General features: G+C 38.6%; 1 protein-coding gene and 1 long non-coding RNA gene across 5 annotated transcripts in view; one reads left to right on the forward strand and one right to left on the reverse strand.

Annotated features, from left to right (window-relative positions):
- Nucleotides 1-27,279, forward strand: part of ZNF536 (zinc finger protein 536) — a 495,063-nt gene that overhangs the window by 301,104 nt on the left and 166,680 nt on the right. For all 4 annotated transcript variants that reach the window (XM_075008654.1, XM_075008656.1, XM_075008657.1 and 1 more), the window contains 2 exons: nucleotides 2,483-2,635; nucleotides 22,857-24,437. In XM_075008654.1, coding sequence (XP_074864755.1) covers nucleotides 2,483-2,635; nucleotides 22,857-24,437 — 1,734 coding nt within the window. The remainder of the gene's footprint in view (nucleotides 1-2,482; nucleotides 2,636-22,856; nucleotides 24,438-27,279) is intronic.
- Nucleotides 12,341-27,279, reverse strand: part of LOC142020626 (uncharacterized) — a 44,860-nt gene continuing 29,921 nt past the window's right edge. Inside the window, exon 3 of the long non-coding RNA XR_012647464.1 lies at nucleotides 12,341-12,558. This is a non-coding gene — a long non-coding RNA (uncharacterized LOC142020626). The remainder of the gene's footprint in view (nucleotides 12,559-27,279) is intronic.

Here is a 27,279-nt window from a genome sequence, read left to right on the forward strand (position 1 = left end):
CTTTAGCGCTATCTACTGTATGACTACTTAAATTAAAGGAAACTCTTCAGACCACCCACATCTTTCTCTGCTTCATTGTTGTTTTCAGTTTGCTTTTTCAGGGGGATTAGTAAAGGGTAAACTCCATAGCATCACAACCACAAAAAATCAGTTTTATGTAAAGTGAAAATCGGACTCTTAAATCTGTAAAGCAAGCTGTTTATTTTACAAATTTATTCTTTTTTATTGGGCCACACATATTCTAGATAGATAAAAGGATAATAGATAACAGACCATCATTTACAATGACATATAACAAAACATAACTAATACTCTTATTCTGTAAATATATCGTGAGTGGTTTGTTAACTTTATTTATATATTTATCTCTAATGTGCACATAGTGTTTATTGATCATATTTAGATATTTTGTTTTCACTGTCATCATACATGCAGTATTTTGCACTTAACAATATCAGAAATGCTTTTCTCTAACGTAGTTTTGGACTTTATATAAAAATCTTTTGTTGAACATTGTACAAATAAACAGTGAAAAATAAGAATTCCTTGGGCAAATCAGAAATATATGTTTAGACATATCTATTTATGTCTTCATCTTGAAAGACAGAATATACTCTTGAATTATGTTACTTTTAAATACTCGTGATTAATTCAAAGTGTCAGTGACTTGGCTTCTAACTTAAATGTTGTGTTTTAACTCTGCAATATTTTGAACAGAAATAAAAACTTTCAGGCATTTATTTGTTTTAGAAAACTATCCCTTTTTTACCTTTTTAGATGTTACAATTACAAGTCTGAATGCAAGTTTATGGCAAAGCATGTTCTGGGTATCTTTTTTTACACAAATGTCAGCCATAGAAATATTTGCATTGTCACAGAGAAACTATTCTTCTACTTCATATAGTACATAAGAAAACTATCTAGGAGTTCAGGACATTAGATTTCTGTTTTCTAATTATTAGATTTTTATATTGCTTATAGTTTTGTTAGGTAAGAACACTTTGTTGCCATTAAAACAATGACTCTTAAGGTTTTTCTGGATTCACAATTTCACGTGTTGCTTTAACTTGTCTGTCACACTGACTCTTGTGTTTTTGTCATTCCCCAGCCTTTATCAAAACAGTGGTAGTGGCAATTATATGGTATTTGCTTAAAATTTGTTACCTTGTTCAGTAATGTTGTATTGGGGTCTATGCTACTGAATGATTTTTTTTCTTAAATCAAGGATTAAGTACTTTTTGCAATTTCCTATCACTTCTTTGTAAAAGACAACTTCATGCAAATTGCATTCCATCTTTTAATAACTTTGGTCACATAACAAAAAGCTGAGGATGGAAAGATTTTAATCAATACTTAATGGGGAAAATTATCTAGGCTGTGGACAAAGATTTAACTATTTGTTTCCTGTTGATATCAACAGGAGTTCCATAGGTTAGCTTCTGTATACAACTCTGAAAATATACCTTTGTATTCTGCCCTTGCAAGGGAACAATACTGTAATTCCATGTCCAATTTTTCTATACTTGTCACCCTCTTTTCTGTTTTCTACTGATGTATGCCACATATTACATGGGAAATCTTCATAAATACAAAGTTATATTTGAGGTATAGGATTGGTCTTAATCACCTTTTAAAAATACCCCACCTTTTTGTTATTTTTATGTCAGTCTTATGCCTAAACTGTAACTCACTTTGTTCTCATCTTGATTGAAAGATAATTTATTCATATTGTTCAAAATGCCTGAGAAAAGACCATATTTCTTAAGTGGAAGATCTAAGTGTCATATTAGAAATACCAGCTATTTCAGTAAGATATACAGTGCACGTGCAGCCATATATGAAAATGTGAAAGAGAACAGAAGAGAAAGTTCCCTTTATCTGGCCTGCATTTTCACCAGCTTTCCTTGACATTAGGCCAGCCAGTATGACTTGTGACACCTATGTCCAGTCAGGGATGACTGTGTTAAAAATATGTCATTATCTGTTTCAATTTGTATGTAGAAAGAGAGGCAGTAACACTTCTACAATCTTTCCCAATATCAGAACAACTCTATTGTTGTTCCTTTTAATTTTTAGTATACTTAATTCAAACATTTTCATATTTAAATATTCAACTTTTCAATAATAATTATAAATTGACCATATTTAACAAACAACTTTTTGAAACTTTTTTTGGAAAAAAAATTAATAGCAACTAAGCAAAGGAAGAAATCAAACCAGCTGCTGACACAGCTGTTTCCTTTCTTGTATAATTCAGTTCAATATAAAGGTACCATATGCTGTTTAAAATGATGTTAGGAAAGATGAAATAATTTAAAAGAATAACAAGAAAATGCATGAATTGTCAGCATTCTGTCAGATTTAAAGAATGAAATAGACAGGTGTAGTATTGACATGTTTAACTTTGTGTTGTGTTAGCAGTTTCAGCGAGAACAACTTCTGACATGTGCTGAAGTGATGTGAGAACATTTCTGTGTTTCAGACATTGGAGAAGAAGCTGGGAGATCTGTAGGAGTCCAGCAGCCAGCTTTACTGAGAGACAGGAGCCTTAGTTCTGCCATGAAAGACTGTCCCTATTGTGGAAAAACTTTCAGAACGTCACACCACTTAAAAGTTCATTTGAGAATACATACAGGTGAGAGGTACAGGAAAAATTTGGTGCTCTATACCAAGAGGTAACAGACCGGGGCTGTCAAGATGTAACAATAAATGTATGGGTGGGTGTTGTTATTTCCATTATAAACTGGTACTCGATGTCTATTGAGGAAAGACACAGGGCAACATTCTTGAATTAAAAAAACAATGCAAGGAAGGGTTGGAGGGAGGAAAAGGCCACTTTAACAGAATCATCCTTTTCCAATTGCAATTGTCTCAGGATTTGTTTTCACAATGCTTGAGTCCATACTGGAGGGCTGTAAGTTCTGGTGTATACTAGCATGTTCTGCATACCCTGCTGATGTGTAGAGAAGTTCCCTAATGCATGTAATTGGAGAACCATTTCAACTGGGACTGGAGTTCCACATTCAAAGGAACTTCTAGCATGTTCCAGCAGGGTCCATACTGGCCAATTAGTGTGTAACTTGCTAGTGTACCATAGACTGTATATCCCTCTGGTGCTCGCTAATGTTCTGTGTAGCTATGCCCTCAGTGTCACCTGCCTTTTTCACTGTTTTCTTCTGTTACCCATGTTCTTCTGCATAAGCTTATTTCAGACTTAGTCAGGCTAAATGCTTCAATGGCCTTCCATAAGATATTTTGTTCAATGTATTGACATACTCATTTAACCTCTTACTGGCTGTGTCTACACGTGCATGCTACTTCGAAGTAGCGGCACTAACTTCGAAATAGCACCCGTCGCGGCTACACGCGTCGGGCGCTATTTCGAAGTTAACTTCGACGTTAGGCGGCGAGACGTCGAAGTCGCTAACCTCATGAGGGGATCGGAATAGCGCCCTACTTCGACGTTCAACGTCGAAGTAGGGACCGTGTAGACAATCTGCGTCCCGCAACGTCGAAATTGTGGGGTCCTCCATGGCAGCCATCAGCTGGGGGGTTGAGAGACGCTGTCTCTCCAGCCCGTGCGGGGCTCTATGGTCACCGTGGGCAGCAGCCTTTAGCCCAGGGCTTCTGGCTGCTGCTGCTGCAGCGGGGGATTCATGCTGCATGCACAGGGTCTGCAACTCGTTGTCGGCTCTGTGGATCTTGTGCTGTTTAGTGCAAGTGTGTCTGGGAGGGGCCCTTTAAGGGAGAGGCTGGCTGTTGAGTCCGCCCTCTGACCCTGTCTGCAGCTGTGCCTGGCACCCTTATTTCGATGTGTGCTACTGTGGCGTGTAGACGTTCCCTCGCAGCGCCTATTTCGATGTGGTGCTGCGCAACGTCAATGTTGAACATCGACGTTGCCAGCCCTGGAGGACGTGTAGACGTTATTCATCGAAATAGCCTATTTCGATGTCTCCACATCGAAATAGGCTACTTCGATGTAGGCTTCACGTGTAGACGTAGCCACTGTGTATATGAGCAATTTAGCATCTTCAGTTTTATCAAATATGGGCTATAGCTTGCCATTTTAACCTTAGAAACTCCCTCCCTTTCCATGTTTCCAAGGATGGGTTTCAGAGCCCGAGCACCAGCCTGCATGGCAACATCTCCATGCCAATTTTATCTCTGCTGCAGGAGCTCAGGTGTGTAGACCAGGGCTCAGAGACTTGTGGCCATGGACTTTTTTCTGTGAGAGCTACACCTCCAAGCCCAAGTCTGTAAATCAGGCTCTGAGCCTCACCATGGTGGAAGTTTTAGTGCCATGTGAGTGTACCCTCTGACATTTGTTGTACCATATGCCTGTATCTCCGAGTATATTCTGAACTCTTCAGGCCTATGGTGGCTTTGAGAGACTCTGTAAGGTGTGAAAAAAGATGGAGGACTCCCAAAAGTTAAGTATATTTGTCACATGGCATGGGAGACAGGGACTTGTTTCTCTTCCTTCTCTGGAAGCCATACATGGGGGATTGATTACCACAAGGATTTTGTAGATAGTAACTGCCTAGGCCTGCATAGGCTGCACGTGGATAGGTCCAAGCTGAAACTGGCATGGGCGGTCACATAGAGTGGCCTTTGCTGCTCACTGGCCAGTGTGGTTCTTTCCTTCTTATCTAGATAACATAACTTGTGGGGTATTCAAGTGACTCAGATATGTAGTCATCCAGGATTTTTGCTGCTGGTACACTCCAATTATTTTAGGATGTATGGAGCCAAAGGTGTACACACTTCTGCAGTTCACAGGCAGAATGAAAGCAATTAGGAAATACATCCCATCTGTACTTGTTGAGTTTATTGTCCTTGCCATTTTTACTTTCAACATAGTATTTTTTTTTCCATATGCAAGTGCTATTTGGGTACCCAAGTCAATTATTTAGGTGTCTAATCTGTTTGAATGCAAACACATATTTTGGAGCACATAAACTTGACACTGCATTACTGGTATGCAAATGGACAGGCTGTTTTTGAATATGCAACTGGAAGGGCCATACATTGGCAAAAACAGGAAATTGAAAGGAACAGATGAGCTTATTTCATATTTTGTCTCCTTGTGGCTTTAGTTATGGTACAGCCATAGACTATATATGGACTGGTTTTAAGGTCACTTTGCAAATTTGGCCCTTAACATTGTTTAATTCGTACAAAGTAATCACTTTATGTCTATCTCTTTACTACATGTTTGGAATTTGTACTGTACCCTACACCATGGAACGCTGATCCCTTTATTCACTACTGTAATTTAAAAATAAATAAACAGAAATAACATTATTTTAGAGTCCCATAAGCATAAGTTTTAATCTATTTTAATTCTTTTCTAATGAAAGTTTTATATAAAAAAATAAAATAAGCTGAATGCATTTCTTCCTCCTTCCTCCACCATTCCCTTCTTAAAATTAAGTAGTTGTTCTGGTTTGTTGTTTTATAGATGACATTGATTTTGCCATAAATATTAGTGGTTCAGAATTCATGGAAAATAAGTGAACTACAATGGAAATATTTTATAAAAATTGTGCTTTAAAATTAATGTACAAATTCAGAACAAGAAGATACACCTTGATGTAAAAAAAAGAAAAAATGAATTCATGGAAATACCATCTAGACCGTGCAAACAATATCTGCAACATATTTAAAAGACATAAGAATATTAAAACAGATTAGTTTCCACTAAATTAAGGACAAAGCAATTCTAAAATTATGAAAAACAGTTTGTTACGTTATAAATAGTCCTAATAAACATTACTTACTACTACTACTTAATTCTTGTGGCACCTTATAGACTAACAGAAAAGTTTTGAGCATGAGCTTTCGTGAGCACAGACTCACTTCATCAGATGCTGGTCTTGGAAATCTGCAGGGCCAGGTATAAATAAGCCAGAGCAAGGCTGGGGATAACAAGGTTAGCTCAGTCAGGAAGGGTGAGGCTTCCTACCAGCAGTTGATCTGGAGGTGTGAACACCAAGGGAGAGGAAGCTGCTGTGAATGGCTGGCTAAATACAAAAGCAGCTTCCCCTCCCTTGGTGTTCACACCTCCAGATCAGCTGCTGGTAGTAAGCCTCATCCTTCCTGACTAAGCTAACCTTGTTATCCCCAGCCTTGCTCTGGCTTATTTATACCTGGCCCTGCAGATTTCCAAGACCAGCATCTGATGAAGTGAGTCTGTGCTCACGAAAGCTCATGCTCAAAACTTTTCTGTCAGTCTATAAGGTGCCACAGGACCCTTTGTCGCTGTTACAGATCCAGACTAACATGGCTACCACTCCGATACTTAATTCTTGTAGTCTGCATGGATCATAGGTCATCTACAAGTCTCCTCCACTCTGTCTTTAGGACAAAACTTCCAGCTGGCTTCAAGAGTACCCCAGTTGTTGTCCTTCAGTCTCAGGAGACCTTCTCCACGCTCTCCAAGGTCTTCCTCTTTTGCATTTTCCTTGTGGGTTCCATGTGAAAGCTTGATGGACTATGCTCGATGATTTTTCTGTGTGTGTGGGATAGCCATCCCGACTTTCTTCTCTTGATTTCAATGTCAATTGGTTTTTGTCCTCTCTGTTCCAAAGCTCCTCATTTGTGACAGAGTCCTGCCATTTTATGTGAAGGATGTACCTCAGGTATCTGTTTATGAATGGCTGTAGCTTGTGATTTGATGACTTTTTAGTATGCCAGGTCTCACATACACGCAAAGCACACGTTTTACATATATGTTAAAGATCCACAGTTTGTCTTTGCAGATGTTATTTGTGAACTCCATATGGGACAGAGAGTCTTGAATGCAGCTGTTGCTTTCCCTATCCTGGCACTGATATCCTTATCTGTTCCTCCATCTATGCCCATAATACTCCCCACGTAGGTAAACTGCTCCACATCTTCCAGGTCATCCCCTCCCAGTGTGATGGTGGTGGTGTTGGACTGGTTGATCCTCATTGTCTTGGCCTTTCCTTTGTTAATGCTCATATAGCAAATTACAAGAGTTATTAAATCAAAATTAAGTTGTTATCCCACGAATGGAGCTAATGTACTGGTTGAACCTCTCTAATCTGGAACTCTCTCATCCAGCAAACTTCACAATCTGGCATGATTTCAGTTAGCCAGATGACCACTTATCATGGGTGTGGCCAAGTTTCCTGTGGTCCCATAAAGTTTGTTTACAGCCACCAGTCCTGGCTCTCAGTGTTCTGTGCTGTTATTTAGCTGTAGTTTACCCCTAAATGTCTTGTAGAGCCCAGTAAGCAGTGGAAGTGTTAGTGTTGTGCTAGAAAATACTGGCCTCCTGTTGTCCAGCAAATTCTCCTGTCCAGCACTGGTCAGGTCCTCAGGGTGCTGGACAAGAGAGGTTCAACCCAATTATTAAACAGATTATTTTGTTTAGTGTATATTTGTTTGTAACTTTATTTTATCACACTCTGTCTTTATTATATGCCTGGATCATATAACTAAGTGATTAAAAAAAACTCTTCGCTGTATTTCATCCACTCAGTTCTTTTGTTCTCACAGCATCTGTTGTCAAAGATGAGGGTAAGCAGTTCAGAAAAAAGTTAGGTTCTTTCCAACATGGGAATATCTGGAGTCATCCATGTAGGCTGGCTCAGTGCCCCAGCAAGACCAACTAACTGTATGACTACACTGCATTGTAAACCCAGACTGGGGCTCAGGTCTAAGGACATCCCTTCTTCTCTCTACAAACAAATCTGTCTGACTCAGGTCTATGCCCAAGCCCCAGGGCTCTACAAGAGTGGAGTGCTCAAGCCTGTGGCCTGCAGTGGGGAAGGGGGAGGCCCAAATTCCATCAGTTTGTAGTGTGAACACAGCTGGCTTGAGGGTCTGCTTGGTGATGCCCAGCAATCCCATACGTTGGTGCATTTTCATCTTCCCTGTCCCAAGTAACTCCCAGTAAATAGAAGCAACCTCTTCATGTTCAAGTACAATAGCTTGGCATTTAAGCCTCGCCCTGTATTCCAACTACCAAGCTGCAAACACGTTGTACCATTTCCCCTGTTTGCAATGGCTGCTTACCAGAAGAAGTCCTTTGCAAATAGGGCCTGGGATTACAGCCATATTATGGTGAATCTCTGATGCAAGGCAATCAAAAAGTTAGAGCATGTATGCCAGGAAATAGTGAAGAAGATGACAGCATTGGGAATACACTGGACCAGCAACCAATGCTGAGAGAGGATTAAGTAGCTCAAGACCAGCTGTTACAAAGTCAGGGATGAGAACCAAACATCTGGGAGCTCTCTCGCATCCTGCCTCTTTTGAGAAGTTTGACCAAGTGCTAGTTAATACACCGAACATTGACCTACCAGCCTTCCCAGAAGCCTGGTCAGCCAAGATGTCAACCGTCTCAACATTGAATATAGGAGTGGAGGGTATCCAGCAGGTACCAGACGAGCCTACCAAGGTGATTCTGGTGCTAAGACTAGTCTCTGAGGAAGCTTTGCTACTGGAGCATCTGCAGCACATCCTGGGTTCCTACTTGAAAGAGCTTTTCAGTCTCTCCTCTATCTCCACAGTAGCTGCCTGCCATGGAACCAGCACAGAAACCAAAGAAGAAATCACCTTGGACCTGGTAAGTTTCTGGTTCCATTTCTGTTTATATGAACATAGTAATGGGAGGGATTCCTAGTTTATGAACCTAAAGTTATTGCTAGCCGTGGGTAGCAACATGTAGTTGCTAATAGCACACCAACAGTTTAGTGTACCTCCCATCTATAGCCATCATCACCACTTCAGAAAATTCAGAATGGAAAGTGAAAACATGAAACAAGCATTCCCTTTTAATAGAAACTTGCACATGCTTGCTACACCATCTTTGGATATGAAAAATGTGAACTTTATCTTGCTTTCCCTATTATTGTGCTACTCCATATCAGCCTAAAGGTTTAACAAGCCACCTGTGGGGAACAAAGATGAAATGTGCATTTATGTAAGTTAGATAAATATGCAGTCCATTTAAGGTAGTGTAGTCTCGATAGCCCATCAAGGAGTAAATAATTTGGCCAAAATACAGGTGGGGGTTGTATGCAGTCTAGAAATGTACCAAGGGTTAATAGTCTCAGAGATGTAGCCATGTTAGTCTATATCTTCACAAAGCAAAGAAAGCAGTCCTGGGTAATTACCAAGATGTAATGAAGTTCTTGGCTGGTCCATATTAGTGCATGTTTTGGTATAATAGGCAGTATTGGAAGCTGTGGAGAGACAGTAATCTATGAAGACCTTAGTAGAGCATCCTATTGATTGCCTCGTGATTTTTTGATCCAATCCGAGGTACATATATCTGCAAACTTTACCCATAGCAGGTCCTCTATATAGGTAGTCACATTTCTGGGAGGAGCGTATTTGTGATGCCACCTCTATAGCTGACCCTCCAATGCTACTCATAGAAAAGCTGTTCAGTGCCCATAGGTTTAAATTTATGTGGGATACACGTCTGGCTTCCATTTGCCACCTGGAATAAAATACCCCTTTGCCATTTTGGAACAATAAAAATTGTTCTGTCTTCCACAATGTGGAACTTCTGAAATGATGGAGAGGGCTTGCTTAGTCTGCCATGGTCCACCCATGCTCCAGTGCCCAGGGTGTTCTGCAATTTCTAAATAAAGCCAATTGTATTTTTTAACTTACCGTTCCTTGTGCCCTCTTTTTATTGCTATTCACATGATTGTATCCACGGGGCTTCTGCGGTTTGAAGCCTTTGGAAACTCACAATATATTGATTGTCAGTGTATCATTTTTTGGCCTTCAGATTCCACGTGGATTTGTCTTGTGTTCATGCCTTGGATCATCTGTGAACTACTGAAACAATAATGTACTCGGCTAGCAGGTCCCTTCAATGGCCATTGTACCTCAGCAGCTCGTGCACATTCCAGCCGAAGCTTAGGTCTCCATACCATCATGGGATGGTCAAACGGGAAGATTTTCTATGATGAGCTTATATTTGATATTCTGGACAGGGTCAACAAGCAAGTGCAAGACAAGACAGAGGAGGAGTCATAGCAAATATAAAGGCAAGATGAAAAGAACAGGGAGGTTTCAGTGCAGACATGTGCTTCAGAGTTCCTGAAAAAGGAACATCAGTTGATGGAGGAAGACATTGCAGCTGAAAGACCCATTTGAGCCACTGTTTTCTCTACTCTTGCTAGAGTGCAGACTACTACTGCACTTGCTTCACGGCCTGAGTGTTCTCCAAGCTACTGTGAGCTACAGACCCACAAACACTTGAGCTGCCCAACCACAGTATTATCCAAAGAAGTAGACCTTCGCAGCCACTGGAAAAGACAAATTTACCCCCTGAAGTCCTCCACCCCAGTTCAGGCCCCAATTCAGTTCCCCCCATACTGACCCACTCTCCTTTGCAGGACTTTGCACACATGCAGTGATACAAAATACACTTGAAAGGGAAAGGAGAACATGCAAACGTAGGGCTTGTTTTGATGGCTCTGTTTCAGTGTTTGCACTTTGTACTGTTTGGTTTATGCACTTTGATTTATTACTGGTTTTGCTATGGGTTTATTACTGAGTTTTGATGTTCTCATTGGAGCTGGGCTGCCTGCAATACTATAGTATTGTTTACTTTTGTAATACATCCTGTTCACAAATAAAGGTTTTATTTAATTAAGAAAGTTTATTGCTGTCACTACATCACATCAGACAACATGCATTTGAATAATAAAAATAAACATGCAGTAAGGTGCAAGAGAAAACTTGCATCCAGACAGAGTTTGAGTACAGCTATGTAAAACAATCCATAATATAAATGCACAGCCCCCCCTTTTGTAAACAGTCATTTCATCCGAATGAAAATTTCATATCGACGCCCACATTCCCTGCATACAGTGACAGTACCCTCCCTTTCATTGTGTGATGTGACAGTACCTCAGTACCATGATGTGTGTACTGTAAGCATTGCTGTACAAAAGCCATTCCTAAACTAACTATTCTCCATTTTCCATTGCCCTTGCCCTGTGCAAGTCCACAATATGGGAGCACTGAACATCCTTGAATTTTGTTGCCAGGTTCATCCTATTCCAGCTGTGATAGATGCACTTTCTGGCTGAGTATCAGAGGGGTAGCCGTGTTAGTCTGGATCTGTAGCAGCAACTAAGGGTCCTGTGGCACCTTATAGACTAACAGAAAAGTTTAGAGCATGAGCTTTCGTGAGTTAACTCACTTCTTCAGATGCTGGTCTTTCTGGCTGAGTGTACCATAGATGTGTGCAGGGGAAAATGGCTCACTTTTGGCTTGTTTAAGATCATGAAGCACACACAAGCCACACTATTGCAGATGGCACTGGATGACACAGACATTCAAACGTAAATAGCACCAGCAAGATTTTCAATCTGTCAAATGCACAGTCCACATTTTGCACCTGTAGATTGTGTAACTAAACCATCTTTTTGCCAGGGCCTCTGAAATCAAGCTGTGGTTTCATAAGCTCAGGAAAAGGGGTTACACAGTGTCCTCCCGGCTAAGATGGGGACATGTATGGCAGTGCCATTTGCTGGGAATAGTGTCCCAACCTGGCTGGGAATATAGATTCCTGAGGGTCTGAAAACCCAAGCACCATGAACCTTTCCAGTGCAGTTCAGAATGGCATCCATCAGTCAGCCTCTGTGGTCTACAAGGGTTTTGCATAATAATAAAGCGGTGCCCATTGTTGTCTGTGTGCTCATATGATCCTTAAGGAGGACAAACGAGGAGCACCTGAATTCCATTAAGGGCCCTGGCGCAGTTTGGAAACCTCATTCTCTCAAAAGTGGCCATTTCTTCAGGGCTGTTGTTTATACCCATAGCCCTAAAGTAAATTACATGCCCAATTGTCTCAGAAGTGTCTGCCACCACTTCTCTGACAGTTGACTTTCTTTCAGCACATTGGTTTGTGATGGATCTTAGCAGAATGAGGAAGCCACCTTCCAGATAGTCATAGCATCTCACTTCTGGTCTTTTATAGCCACCCTCATGCCACACAGACTGTTGTGTCATGACACTGGAGGTTTGGGGCAAGGTGCTCAAAAGAGCCATGTAAAAGGTAGATGATTTCCTGAGGCAAAATACTACACAAGCTCACTGGGCAGGCTCAGATGCGTCACAATATCTGAATGCAGAGATTAGTTCTTATCTGGCTGACCGAACCACATTCAGAGAGGAGGGGGGTGCTGATATCCCCCCAGTAACATTTCTAGGTTATTTGTTAATATGGTCTGTCTAACTGGGGAGAGAATCATTAGTTTCTTGTTCCCATAGAACTAGTCACTTTAGTGCACTAGAGAAGATATTACTCCGTGCCTGATCCCTGCCGAACGATGAGCTGTGTTGCGGTTGGACAGATGATCCCATGAAGAGGGAGTTGTTTCCATAAGGAAGTGGAGAGCTCATTTACTTCTGTTCTACCTCTCAAAGCTTCTTGTTGAGGACGTTTTTGTTGCTTTGGAGCAACTGCTTTCCATAGCAGCCTTTCTGTTAAACGGATCATCTTGTGGAACGTTTAATCTTCTGAGCTTGCACGATTTGGATGCCTGTGGATATTGTGTGCTTGGTGAGAGAAAAGCCACAGTTAGATCTGTCTGTTGCTAACATATTGTTTATAAAAGCTAAGTGGTATGGGACTGGAATAACAGCTGCATACACGTTGCAGCTAACTCTCGTCTTCACTTGTACCAGTGGTAGTCAGGAGTGATTCCATTAAGACAAAGAAATTAAAGATTGTAAATAAGAATTTGACTCTGTGTGTCTAAAATTTATAATATGCCAGTAATGGAATTAAACATATTAATAAATGAATTAGCTAATTCTATTGTTTCCTTAAATCATATTAAAAAAAAGAACATTATTTAACAGAGTTACGTGATGCCATTCATTTCACCCTACAGCTGAGCAGCTCCAAAATATCTTATAAAAACCAAATGAAAATACAGGTATAAAGTACACAAATGCAAACTGGAACATTACTAATAAAATATCCTGTGTATGAGTGGAGTTTGACATGCTAGGTACTTGGTTGGGTATGACTATGCACTAACGGGTTAGGTAGTGATCCTTAGAGTATTGGTTTTATTTTCTGCTGCCAGCCTGATGTGACTTAGAATGCTCTGCATCCTTTTTAAGGACAGTCATGCCAGTAAAATGTCATTAGTGGTACTTGAATGCAGTGGAGGGAGAGTGGTTAGGGTATTAGCTAGAGAGCTAGATTCAAGTCTCAGCTCTGCCATTGACTTCCTGTGTGACCTTGTACAGGTTACTTAGCCTCTCTGTGAGTCAGGTCACAATTTGTGAAATGGTAATACTTCCCTAAACTTTCAGAGGTGCTGTGGGTGCTCATTTACTGTTTAATATCCCTTAGAGCAGGGAGGCTGACAGAACTACTGGGCCCCCGGCTAGGTGGGGGGGACGTGGCTCTACGTTCCTCGGAGGGACCAGGCCTCAGTTGGAAGGAGTGGGCCTGGGGACGGGGATAGCCAGCCATTGGCATTGCCTTTAAAGGGCCCAGGACTCCAGCCACTGCCATTGCTGAGGTAACAGTAGCAGCCAGGAGCCCTGGACCCTTTTGAAATTCCAGGGCCTGAGACAATTGCTCTCTTTACTGCCCCCCGCCCCCAACCCCATTAGCAGGTCGACCTTAGAGAGTGTGCAGAATACAAGGAGATGTAGTTTGTGCTATAAAGTGATTTAATAGCTAAACGCTGTCTGTGACTTCCTGAGAACCCTCAACTTCTGTGGAAGTTAATGGTTTTCAAATACTCTTCCTCTTAGAGAACCAGGCTTAGAAAGCACATAAAGTAATAAAAGTAAAAATACATTATATACTGCCACTGCTTATCAACATCTTATCTGTGGCAGTGTTTATACCTGCACAAGCAGCTTTGTGCTTTCTCACGTGTAGACATTCAGGAACTACCATTTGTTGACACCAAGTCAGGGTTTGCACCAGGCATTTATATGTACTCAACCCCCTGCAGCTTTCATATTCATGGCACCAAAGTAAGAAATGTGGACTAAAGCCATGTGTGGTTTGACTTCAGACTTTGGCCCAAAACTTATGAAAGGGAGAGATGAGGCGAAAATGGTCAGCAGGTTGAGACCTGTGGAATATATAATTAAAAGTTTATATAAAGATCAGTGCTGTTTTTTAACTGGTACTTGCCGGTACTGAGTACTGGCACCTCGGCAGCCCCAGCCGTGGGATTGGCTGGGGGTTGGAGACAGGGAGCTGGCTGAGTACTGGCTATTTTAAAAAAAAAAAACAATAAAAGCACTGATAATGACTATCTCCTGGAAATACAACTGTGCAATTTTGAAATGTGCGTAGATGAGCTGATGGAATACACTAAAAATGGTGATTGTTAAGTGAATTCAACTTACATTTTCTTCCTAAAAAGAGACTGCCTGTTGCCATTCTCTCAAGGTACATGTATGGCGATGAGCGATATGAATAATTAAGGAAAACTGGGCTGTGTGCTCCAAGAAGGGACAATTTTGGTATTGAACATCTTTTATTCTTACATTTCTATGATGAACTAAAAGGGCATTTCATTTCTCTAGATTTCTCCAGATTTCCCATTCTTAATATTATACGGCTTTCCTTTTCTTGCCGTAATGACATACCAAACTTTTGTTGAAAATAATTGATTGAATTTAAATTTCCTTAAAAGTTTAAGAGGTAATGTTACAGTATAAATTTCCTACCAAACACTAAGTAGGGAAATATCCATTAGTGAAATTAACTACAGTTTCTAGGTAGCTAACAATGTGCAGTATACAGTAGGGCATGGCTAATGAACACTGCAGTGGGTGATATTTCATTATACAAATTAATGCTCACATTTTAATGGGAAAGTCACATAATGAATCTCAGCTTCAGTGACAGCAATTAGAGACACAGATTGTCCCCTTCTGGACAAGGCACTGTTTAGCAATAAGCAGCTGTGTAAAAAGTCTTCAGGTTTACAACATATATATGCTTTGGGGGAATTAGTGTACAGTTTATATTAATGTACTGAAGCTTCACTGCAAAGGAACAACCATATTTATCTCTCCATGTGTGAACTAAGGAAAGGCATATAGAGAGACTAAATATCAGAAATGGGATGCAAATAAATGGAGCTGTTCAATTATACAACCTTACAAAAATTGAAGCCTTTTACTGCATGATGCATGACACAGAAGAAAACCCTTAAGTTACTGCATCAGAAGTATCAAATATTTTTTTTGGGGGGCAGGAGGAAATGGGAATTTATATCTTACATATTTAGTTAAAATACTAGGGAGTTAAAAAGAAGAAGTAGCAACTGATATTTCTGACAAACAGATTAATTGGTGGTGAAACATGTGCATGATCCAAAAATAATCTTGCAGAACCTTTGATATTCCATTTGGTTTAAAAAAGTGTGAAGTGAATGATTAGAATGATAAAAGAAATTACTGGGTAAGAATAGGCATAATAATGAACTAATTAAATCATACAGCAATTCATTTTTAAAAATCTACTGTGCAATGCCTAAAATAGGTGATCAATAACCAGTCCAATAGTTAAAAAAGCTATAAGATGTTTCTGATATTTTTATCAAACAGTATTCATTGGGATGATATGCTGTTTGATTCTATAATGCTTAGTGTGAAAGACAATAACTATTTCTTATGCAGGAGTACGTGTAATCAAATTCTGGATGCCCATTGTCCATAAAAGCTGGCAGAAATCCTGCTGCCAGCTGCAAGAGCATTGGATGTGAGGTTTTTATTCTTATCAATGACTGCTATTAAATGGAGAGTCCCCTGTCCAGTGGAAGAGCATGACAGGGGATTGGTCTGGTGATCAAAGGGCAGGTCCATGTGTATGCTTTCTAAGAAGGTCTCTTTGGTTAATAAAAAAGTCAGCCTGGTTAAGAAGGGAGAGGTAAGAAATGACCAAAAGTTTTAAAACCCAAAATCAAAAAATCTGAAAAATGGAGAAGTATGATCAGAAGTAGAAATTAACAGTTAGATTTTTCACCAATAACTTTTATTTTCTTTATCAGATGTGTGCATTTCCTAACAGTTAATTTGTACTTACTATCAACTTTTCCAGTTTTCAGATTTTTTGATTTTGGGTTTTAAAACTTTGATCATTTCTTACCTCTCCCTTCTTAACCAGGATTTATGATATATTTAAAGAATGCATTTTTTATTATCCTTCACTGTACTGGACATAGTTTTCACCAATAACTTTTATTTTCTTTATCGGATGTTTGTACGTCCTATGTCCAGTACAGTGAAGGATAATAAGAAAGGCATTCTTTACATATATCAGAAAGAAATGCAACTGCAGTAATGATATACATCTGATACTAGACATGGAAGGTAAACCTATCAACCAGGACGCAGAAAAGGCAAAAGTGTTCAATGTTCTGTATTCAGAAAGAAGCAGGGTGATGTATTCATAGCTTAAAGTGATCATAATATGCTTTCTATGTCATGAATAAAAATGTTAAGCAGGAACTATTTAATAAAGTTAAACACTTTTAAATCTGGAAAACTTGGGCCCACCGGTATTTAAATAATTGGCCAATGATGTCCCTGAAACATTACTATTTTTCATAACTCTCAGAACATTAAGGAAGACTGGGAGAAAGCTAATGTTGGGCCAATATTTCTAAAAGGGAAAACAAATATACTTGGAAAACTATAACTTGTTTAGCATGACATCAACCCTGGGCAAAATCATGAAAAGGCTAATATGGTCTGTCAAGTCAGTAAAACTAGAAGTCAGTAAAAATTTAAAATAATTACCACCTTGGTTGATAAAGATAACTTTGTTGTCACATTAAACTTCCATAAGCCATTTGGGAGTTAGCCACACATGACACTGGGAGGATGAAAAATAGCAGTACACAAAATGAAAGTGGCCCATGGAATAAATGGATTAAAACATGGTTAAATGTTAGATCAAAAAATTTACTGGTAAATGGGGAGTCATCACCCAATGGAGGGATTTATACTGAGGTCCTAACAGAAGCTTTTCTTCACCCAGTGCTATATAATATCTTTATAAATTATATGGAAGACAATATGAAAATCATTGCTGGTAAAATCTGTAATGTCACAAGATCTGGTGGAATGGTAAATATTAGGGACAGTCAGTTACACAGATTGACTTGAACCACTTGGTAAAGAGGACTCTTTTGAACTACATACATTTTAACACAGTCAAATGTAAGGCCATATATCCAAGAACATTGTGTCCACCGCAAAGTGGGTGACTATTCCACAAAGTAGTGACTTTGTAAAAGACTTAAGGATCATGGTAGATAAGCAGTGAGTATGATGAGCTCTTAATGCAATTCTGTAGCTAAGAGAGCAAATATGATCTTTGTTCCACCTCTGTACTCCAACATCATCTTCCCCTTGGTATGCCTGCAATCTCACAGCACACCACTGAGACCATTACTGGAACACTCTACCCAGTTTTGATGTACGTGCTTCAAAATGAATCTCAAAATATTGGAAAGGGTGCAGAAAAGAACAAAAGTATTAATTAGAGTGATACAGGTCTGGGAAACAATGGGCTAAAACATCTCAATTGGTTTAATTTATCCAAGAGAAGGTTAAGAAGAAACTTCATTGCAGTCTACAAGTACGTACTTGGGCAAGAGAGTTCTGACCGTAATTTTTATCTAGTTGAAAAAGTCATAATGAGATCCAGTGGTTGGAAGTTGCATCTGGACATATTCAGACCAGCAACAAAGCATACATTTTGAACATTGAGTGCAATTAATTTTTTTAGAACAGTTTACCTAGAGACGTAGTGGATTCTTCACTAGTGATTATTGTTCCAATATGTATGCTCAATGCTGAAATTATTCTTTGGCCTATGTTTGGGATGATATCAGTCTAAATGGTCATAATTGCTCCTTCTGGCCTTAGGAATCATCTAGCACACACAACTCCCAAATAGATTATTCCTTTGCATAGAATGATTAGATTACAACGTAAGAACATCATGTAGAATTAGTACAGGCCTGAATAGGTTATACATCCAGGTTAGGATAGGCATAGTAGGCTTATGTAATGTACTGCATATTTAGATGCTGTTCACAAAGGACAATATATGTTTCCAGTTGTCGAGTAGGATTTTATAAAGTTTTTATAGCAGTCTTTAATTTTATCATATCCTGTCATAAAATAGTTCTGTGATAGGACATACACCTTGTAGTTCAGATATTATATGAAAACTCTGATTGTGTTGCTTAGGTAGCATCTCCAACCATGGTTTTTAACCTTGTATTCAGATAGTTTTCAACAAGGTTGTGAAAAGGGTAGGGCAAATGCAAATAGGTTAAGAAATTAGCAAAATCAATAGGATAAGTCCCATTCTGAATCACCAACAATGATTTTTTAATATATCAGATATCTGAAAAAAATGTTTACATCATCTCCACATGGTAACTTTAATTTTTGTGTACTTCAATTAGGTATTAAATAACTCATCCAGACTCTGTTCATGACAATATTACTGGGTAATCATTACATGAGGAGCAACATTCTGAAACAAGTATTTGATACGAACAAATATTTTTCTAATCATTCTAATTTTCTAATAGCTCAGCATTCTTGTCCTACTTAGTCTTCCTTGAGCAAGTATTAGTGAAATACCTAGCAGATTCACCCATATTAAGTATCTGGTCAGGGTTTTTTTTCGTTATTCATCTTTGGAGGGGCAGGGGAAGTTTTGCAAGTCACATTGGGTCTGAAGCTTGGCACACTGGTTGTCAAATTGGATAGACTGAGTGCCATTCAAATATACATGACCAATTGTTTAAATTAAAGATTACTGGAGCATCTAAATTGAACAATTTTGAAGATGCATTTTCTCCCTAAAGTCAGCCTCCAAAATAGCAATAGTTAATTTTGCAAGTGGATATCTTGAGATTGCAATAATTATTTTGGGTATTTAGACTGGAAAAATTGTTTTCAGGTGCAATATTTCCCTTATGCACTTTAGTAGGCCAAAGGTGGCTCAATGTTTTGCTATAGCATATGTCCCAGAACAAGCTTTCATCTTAAATACTTGTTCCAAGCCTGGCAAGACATGAGCAGGCATGGGAGCATTATAGAGGCAATGGACTCAGCTCCAATGAAAATTTGCAATTTAAATCTTGTTGTCTCAGTGGGTGGTTTCTTATAGACTGGTGTTGATGGGATGTGTTGGGAGCTATGTTCAGGCCTCCTCTGTTGAAGAGAACTTTGCTGTGGGGCCTTTGAAAATGTGGGAAAAATTGAATAACTTCAGGGCTGAGCAATTAAAAATAAAAGGATGTTGTCAGTGCAGAATGCTTTGGATGGAATGCACTCTATAAGTGCAGAGCATATTAGTATTAGTATTTCCTCTAGTTAGCATATTAACATTCTTACACCCATTATTAAATATACTTATTGCCTTAAGCACCTCCTGAGATGTTTATAGCATCATTAGTGCAGCCTACGTTGTAGAATATGTCTCATCATTGCAGATGCATGGTAACCAACAGTTCATACAGCATCTGCAATAGCAGAACACAATTTCTAATGATGTCACTTGAAATGCAGCGCATAGATAGATAGATAGATGAACTACTATAAATGTAAATGGTAAAAGTAACTGCATTTAAATATTTCTGAATAGGTATTGGAGATAACATGGAACACGTTTTTCAGTTAGCTGGAATGGGGACTAGAAAATGCAGGTATTGAGCTATTCAAAGTTTCTAGAGTCTTCTGAGCAGCCACATGATTGGTTTTTAGACAGTGCTTTAAATCCTTAATTTTTATCACAGAGTATTAGAGACCTATGTTAATTAGAATATTAACTAATTGGTTGTAATAAACAGAACCAAACCATGGGAACAACATAAAACGGTTCAAAAATTCAGAATCCATGTATGCTGTAAAACAAATGTTAATGTATATGTCTGTATTTTGGCCAGCAGCAGAGCTATCACAGAATATTAATTCTCATGAAAAATAATAATTTGCATGAGGGTCTGTGCATAGAGGCTACTGCCATTTCAGGTCCTAGATGCAAACGAATACGTAGAACATGATCTCTGATTCCTTCTTTCTACCAGAAAATGAATCCTGTAGAAGATGGACAGTAAAATAGTCCCTTTGAATTTGAGGGGAAAATAGAATCGGTATCGCCCATTTCAGATTGGCTTGGAGTGGGTTAGCTGGAGCATTCTTCATATACAGGACCCTCTAGAATTTTTCTGAGAGTTCGGTTGATACAAGAACAGTGGTTTGATTTCAGAGCCTAACTTGATGTTTATGAAAGATGCAGAAGCTGCACTAAAACTCTGAGGCAATGTCTACAATACAGTGATCTTTTGAAAGAAGTCCTTCCAGAAGATCTCTTCCAAAAGAACTTCTTTGAAAGAGTGCATCCATGCACATTAGAACGGATCAAAAGAGTGTGACGCTATTTTGAAAGAGAGTGTCCACACAGCCCCTGATCTTTTGAAAGAATGTGCCGGGGACTGAAAAATCAGGCACCAAGACGATTGCTCTTCCAAAAAAAAAAAGGGCCCACAGAGTGTCTACACACATTTTCTTGAAAAGAAGCTTTGAAAGAAGTCCCTTTTTGAAAGGAGTGCATGCCTAGAGTGTTCATAATTTTCTTTAGCCCTTGTTGAGCTACATTCAGTTATTGTTCTTGGCCAGGAAGTCTATTCAAATAGTGCTGTAAACCATTCTCACTGTTCCTTTACTAAGGCTACATCTACACTACAGAGATCTTTTGGAAGTAGCTCTCCCGGAAGATATCTTCTGAAAGAACTTCTTTCGAAAGAGCTCATCCACACACAAGAGTGATCTGTTCTTTTGAAGAATGGGCCTGGGATCGAAAATAAAGACTGTTCTTTCGAAAGGAAGAGCCTGCGGAAGATCTACGCATGTTTTCTTTCGAAAGAAGCTTTCCAAAGAGGGTACTCTTCTTGAAACAGGAAAGGAAGAGTGATTTCAAAAGGAACATCGCATTCTTTTCATTTACTTTCAAAAGAATGCTTTTTATGCATAAATTATCTTTGAAAAATCTTTCGAAAGAACTTGCCAGTGCAGACGCAGCCTAAGGCTATATCTACATAGCAGTTGACCGCTGATGTGCAATTTTAGCTAAGCCAATTATGTAGTTAAAATCAGCTTATCAGTGGTTGGCTGCTAGAACTATCCTCATGGAAGAAGGTCAATGAGAGCGTTTCTCCTGTCGATGTTCCTTAACCCTTGCGCCTCATGAGGAGTTCTGGGGTTGACATTAACCGTGGAAAGCACTGAGTGGATTGATCTCCTGTTGTAGTGCGGCAATGGGCTTAATCTTTCAGATGAGCAGCAAGAGGTGTCAAAAAAAACAAGAACAAAAAACAAAAAAAAACTATTTACTGAACTCTCATTTGAAGAGTTTGAAAACTTTCTGTTTGTATTATAAATGGATTTTAAGGTTAGTCAAGAATTAATGACTTTTCAAGAGTGTGCTAACCCATGGTACTATTTTAATTATTCTGGAGGAAATTTTAAAACAATAGACTATTTCCAGGGTGCTGCTTACAGATTTTCCATTGCCATTTAGATCGGAAAGAAAACAGTTCCTTGTCTTGTTGAGCTTCCTCACAGAAATAATTACTGATATTGACAAGGCACTATTGAAAAGAAACTTAGTGCCATCAGACTCATGTGTCTTTCAGAGAGTATTTCTGCACTCAAGTGTACAAGGAAGCCTTGATTGCTACCAAGTGCTCTGCATATATTTAAATTTACATTTATTTAGACATTTTCTGTGTGGGTATGTGTAAATCTATGATTGTATGTGAATATTTAATATATATGTAGTATCTCTGAGTTCATTTAAATGTTGCAAGAACAATAAAAGTTTAGTATTGAGTTCAGATGTATATGTACTTTATGAAAATCATCTAATATATTTTGAAATACTATTTAAGCTGATTCTTATTCTCTAAAAAGTGTTTTTTATAGGTAAATTACACATTTTACTACTAGAGGATTAGAAATGCCATTAGTACAAATTTAATGTACTGCAAAGACCAGTAGGTAATGTTAATTTCAGATACTGAAAATAAATGTATTTTGTATCTTTTTATTGCTCACTTTTGTTTTAATTTTATTGACTACTTTTACCTTAACTATATGTTCATACATGCTGCAATCCTAATGTACTGTAATGATATTAATATTTTATAGAATCTGTATTTATAGTTCTTTATTTTGAAACAATGCAGTAGGTCTGCAGATCTTTGAATCCTTCTGGAATGGTGCCCTCCAAATAATGATAAATTACTTGTGCAGTATGCCATTTGCTAATTATATCCATGATTTACTGCAGAGCAAGCCTTAAATCATTCATTTCAGTCTTGCATAACAGTGCCATAAAATTTTTAGGTTTAAAAATGGTTTCCATGTGTATAATTTAAACAATTTTTTCAAGCAATTGTATACACAAAATATTGCAGCTATCCGTTTGTTACAGGCATTGCTTCTTTTTTAACTTGTACTTTTAATGATTACTGTGGTTGAAATTGTGATGCTTCATTTTAATAATCATGGCTTGTAATTCCTACTAGTTTTTACATGTTACATTAAGAAAAAGATAGCCCATTGAGTAAAGATAGGACAATTCAGGAATGGCATATAATGTGCCAGAAAATCATTTTAAAGATCTTAAAACTATAAATTAAAAATATTCATTTAAAATATTAGCTGAAGGTGTTTTTATTTGTTTTAAAAGAACAAGCCCTGCATTTTTTTCTCTATTCCAGAGACCGAAGCACAGATAACCAGTATCATATATTGGTCTTTTTTATATGTGTTTGCAGGTGAGAAACCTTACAAGTGCCCCCATTGCGACTATGCAGGCACCCAGTCTGCATCCCTCAAATACCACTTGGAACGGCATCACCGGGAGCGACAGAATGGAGCTGGACCTCTGCCTGGGCAGTCTCAAAGTCAGGACCACAAGGAAGAAACCTCAAGTAAAGGGTCTCTTTTTATTAGACCAGACATACTGAGAGGAGCGTTCAAAGGGCTTCCTGGTATTGACTTCCGAAGTGGCGTGGTCTCTCCACAGTGGCCGTCAGGAATGCTTTCTGCTGGAGATCAACAAGCACAAGCATCTGGCATGTCTTCTGATGTATCTTCAGAGAATATGAAGAGTTCTGACATATCTTCCAAAGGTACACACTTTTCTGAACTTGGTCGAGCATATCAGAGTATGGTTGGAAATGGTGTGAACTTCCAAGGGTCTTTACAAGCTTTCATGGACAGCTTTGTCTTAAGTTCTTTAAGGAAAGAAAAAGAAATGAAGGATAAAGCACTATCTGATACACTTTCCACAAAAACTCGTGGCTCAGATAGTGGTGAGGATAAAATAAAAACCAAGTCTTCGCAAAGAAAAACAGAAAAGTCACAGTATGAACCCCTTGACTTATCCGTGAGGCCGGATGCTGCCTCACTTCCTGGTTCATCTGTTACCGTTCAAGACAATATTGCTTGGCATGGCTGCTTATTTTGTTCCTTTACAACATCATCTATGGAATTAATGGCTCTGCACCTCCAAGCCAATCACTTAGGCAAAGCTAAACGCAAAGATAATATTTTAGGAAACAGCAAAGATCAATCTAAGGAGCCTTCACCTTCAGCAAACAAAGTCAGTTTGCTGTCCTCTTCCATGCAGTCCAGCAAAGATGCAATAGTTTCAAATTTGATCAGCCGGCTGGACTCAGCTTCTGATAAAATGACCCAAGGACAAATTAAAGAGATGCTGGGAGAACAAAAGAATGCTGCCTGGCCCAGCCATATGGAATCCACTTTTTGTAATTTCACAACAGACTTCTACAAGCAGTTTGGTGTTTATCCTGGTGTTATCGGCCCAGGAGCGCAGAATTCTTCCACCAGTAATAAACCTGAAATAAAATCACAATCTGAAGATGACCCAAATATTTTGCTCTCTGACTCTGTGAATAAAAGTGCTACTGATGACCTGTCTGACATAGCATCATCTGAGGATATGGAATCCTCCAAGGAAGAAAATATTGAAGATGAGGACATTGAAACAGAACCAGATATTATGAGCAAGCACTTGTCTGCCCTAAATAAAGAAAGCAGTGAAGGAGGTGACAATTTGCAAAATGTCATCACTGGACAACCAGCACAAGGACTAATATCACGATTGCCATCAGCAACAGAAAAGCAGTGGCACAGCCAGAATCTTCTTTCCTCCCATGAAACTGCACAAGGCATGATGAAACCTGAACAAGCACAAGGTCCACAGGTCCTTGAGAAGCAGATGAACATGTTGTCAGTCCTAAGAGCCTATAGCTCTGATGGCTTAGCAGCCTTCAACGGACTTGCAAGTAGCACAGCAAGCAGTGGATGTATCAAGAGACCTGACTTGTGTGGTAAGTTTTAGACCTTCTTTCAGACCATTTCAGAAAACAATCCTATAGAATCACTAATCTGCTCTCTAACATGCCTCGCCATATTTGTTAGTAAATGCAAACGTAAAATATTTGTTGAAAATTGGGCAAAATTCTACCTATTTTCTTACACGTGCAGCTCCATATAAATCAGTGAGCCTGTAGCTGACAGCACAATTGCCCTTTATGTGCTGTCCAGAGTTGCATACACATGCAGGGTTTTTTAGGAATGATGCTGTTTTTAAATCAGAATTGCAGCAAAGACAGACTGTCTGCTAGTGACATGAGTAACGGACATTTACAGCTTCTATTTATTCAAAGGGAGAAAGGGTTTTTTTTTTTTGTTTTGTTTTGGTTTTTTTTGTTTTTTAAAAACTGACATGGTAACTTGCAAACTTTTCAGTATTTGATATTATAAGAATTTCAGAAAAACACTTGATGCTTTGCCAAGCCAACCTTGCTTTCTCATGATTTTTTCTTTATTTTGCATTAGAGCTTGCTAAATTCACACAACACTAACCAAATCAAATGCCAAAAGGGTGGAATGCTTCTATTTGTAGTCAGGAACCCAGTGTTTGGTCCCTCCTACTCCCTTTGTCATTTCCGTGACTTATTTCAGTAGGCAACATATAGTCATGATTTTTTATTATTGTCAGGGATTAAATAACCAGTGTTCTAGCTTGAGGTTGTACAAGTTGTGAACTAACTAAATAGGGCAGAAAATAAAGTGCATGAGAGAGAGAGAAAGCAAGCAAGCAAGCAAGCTAACTCAGTCTCATTTGTTTCTGATTTATTAAGTTGGAATTTTTCTTTCTTAGATCTCACAATCTGTTTGCCAAAAATGAAAAGTTAAAATCATTTGTGGACACTATAATAGCTTTCTATTTTTCTACTATTCTGTAAGTGTTGTTTTGACAGAACAATATTCAAATATGCAATCCCTTTGAAAATCTGTGTCTTTTTCAAAGCAGTGTCTGCAGAAGATGGCAGACCCTTGTTATGTGTCCAATCACAGATGGATTGGATTAATATTGTTTTACTATAGGTTCAGACTAACCAGAAATTAAACTCACAATCACGGTTGAGTATTCAAAACAAGACTTACTTCCTTTCCATTGTTCAGCAGGTTAAAAGAGACAGAAGTCCACATTAATAAGGCTGGGACAACTCAAAATTTAGGCATGGATCCTGTAAGCCCTAATAGCCTTTGCTAACTTTAAGCAAGGGAGAATTCTTATTAGCTTCAAGGGAACTAAACATGCACTTTAAATTATGTACATGCACAAGTATTTGCTGGAGCTCTGGGCTTTAGCAAATTTACTTTTTCCTGGTTAACTAAAAGCTAGCTAGATAGTTGGAAATGTTTTCCAAGTTGCCAGAAGTCACAGAATGGGTTTCTGACAACTTGAAAAATATTGGCAGTTACTTTTGTTATGAGGTTCATAAAGCTTCACTTGCCATATTTTTGCCACCTGTGTGAAGAATATAGCTCACCAGTTTCATAGTTATAAAACAATCCAAAGAAATCTTAATTTCAAAAAAATTAAGACACTCCAAACTTTCTCCAGCTTCTTAGTTTAGCTGAGATGCTAAAAACAATAGGCATTTTGTCCTTCCATACTACCTGCAGGTATCTGCTTGGCACCAAGAATTGAGACACAAGAAAACATTAAACAATAGACCCCCCTAATATTATTGAAATGAGGTAATATTTCTATTAGTTTTTGCATTTTCAATCAATTAAGTAGGCATATTATGAGTTGCTGAGTTCTAGAGGGTTCAAAGACTAATTTCTAAGCTCTGCCCATTGATCCTACATTTAACTTGAAGCATAAGGAAATAAAACACAGCATAAGCTTGTCCTATTTTGTAAGCTATTTTTTGTACTAAATATGCAATACAAGTCCTCTTTTCTCCCCTCTCCAAAAATAGCATTTTTAAATTCTTAGCTGACATTTCTGCTGCGTATTTGCAGAACATGACTACAATGCTGAATATTTTAATATATTATTTAAAACAGCTATATACCGCTTAACAAAAGAAGACCAGGATCAACAAGCCCAATGATGATAATTACTTATTTATTTGATTAGATTAGACACGACCCAGTAATGACTTCTGTCTTGTGTTTTCATTTTCTCTGACATTTTGTACTGTGAAATTGTACTCCATCTGTGAGTGCTAGCTTGGGGAATCTCACCTGATGCTTCTGAACTTGCAGATTAACCAGCAGAAGCCCTCTGTGAATGTATTAGCTTCAGCCTCCCACATGGATGAAGACTACCACCTCAATAATGGGCCTTTCCTTTCTTTTTACTGTCCCAGAGATCAGAAAGCTAGTGGCAGAGACCCAGATCTGTTACCAGGTGTCACTCTTGTACTCAGGCATATACTTTGTATTTTGGGAGCCGTAGAGATTGCACAAAGTTGGCTCCATTCCATATCTGTTGAGATGCAGGTTGTTACCATGTGGACATCAGGAACATTGTAGGAGAGGGAGCATTATTGGGGTATTTCTTTCACACAGTCTGTGCACAATTGCCTTTCCCTGTGTGATTGCTGAAACAAAACTATTGTTCTTTCCAGAGTCGGAACAGATTTTTTCTAGTAATTGAAATAAAATAATATCTTTATCTGAATTACTTATGATCACATCTACCTTTGGCACACTTGTTAAATTAGATTTCTGGAGTCATGAAAGCAGCTTTAGTTCTCAGAGGTCCATAAGGTCATCCTCAACTTTCAGCAGATTTTGCTTTGGAACTATGTCTTTGTAGTTGAAGCATAGGAATAAACATCTGAAAATCTTCTAATTTTTATTCCA

This window comes from Carettochelys insculpta, chromosome 14, assembly GCF_033958435.1.
Source record: "Carettochelys insculpta isolate YL-2023 chromosome 14, ASM3395843v1, whole genome shotgun sequence".
Taxonomy (NCBI): domain Eukaryota; kingdom Metazoa; phylum Chordata; order Testudines; family Carettochelyidae; genus Carettochelys; species Carettochelys insculpta.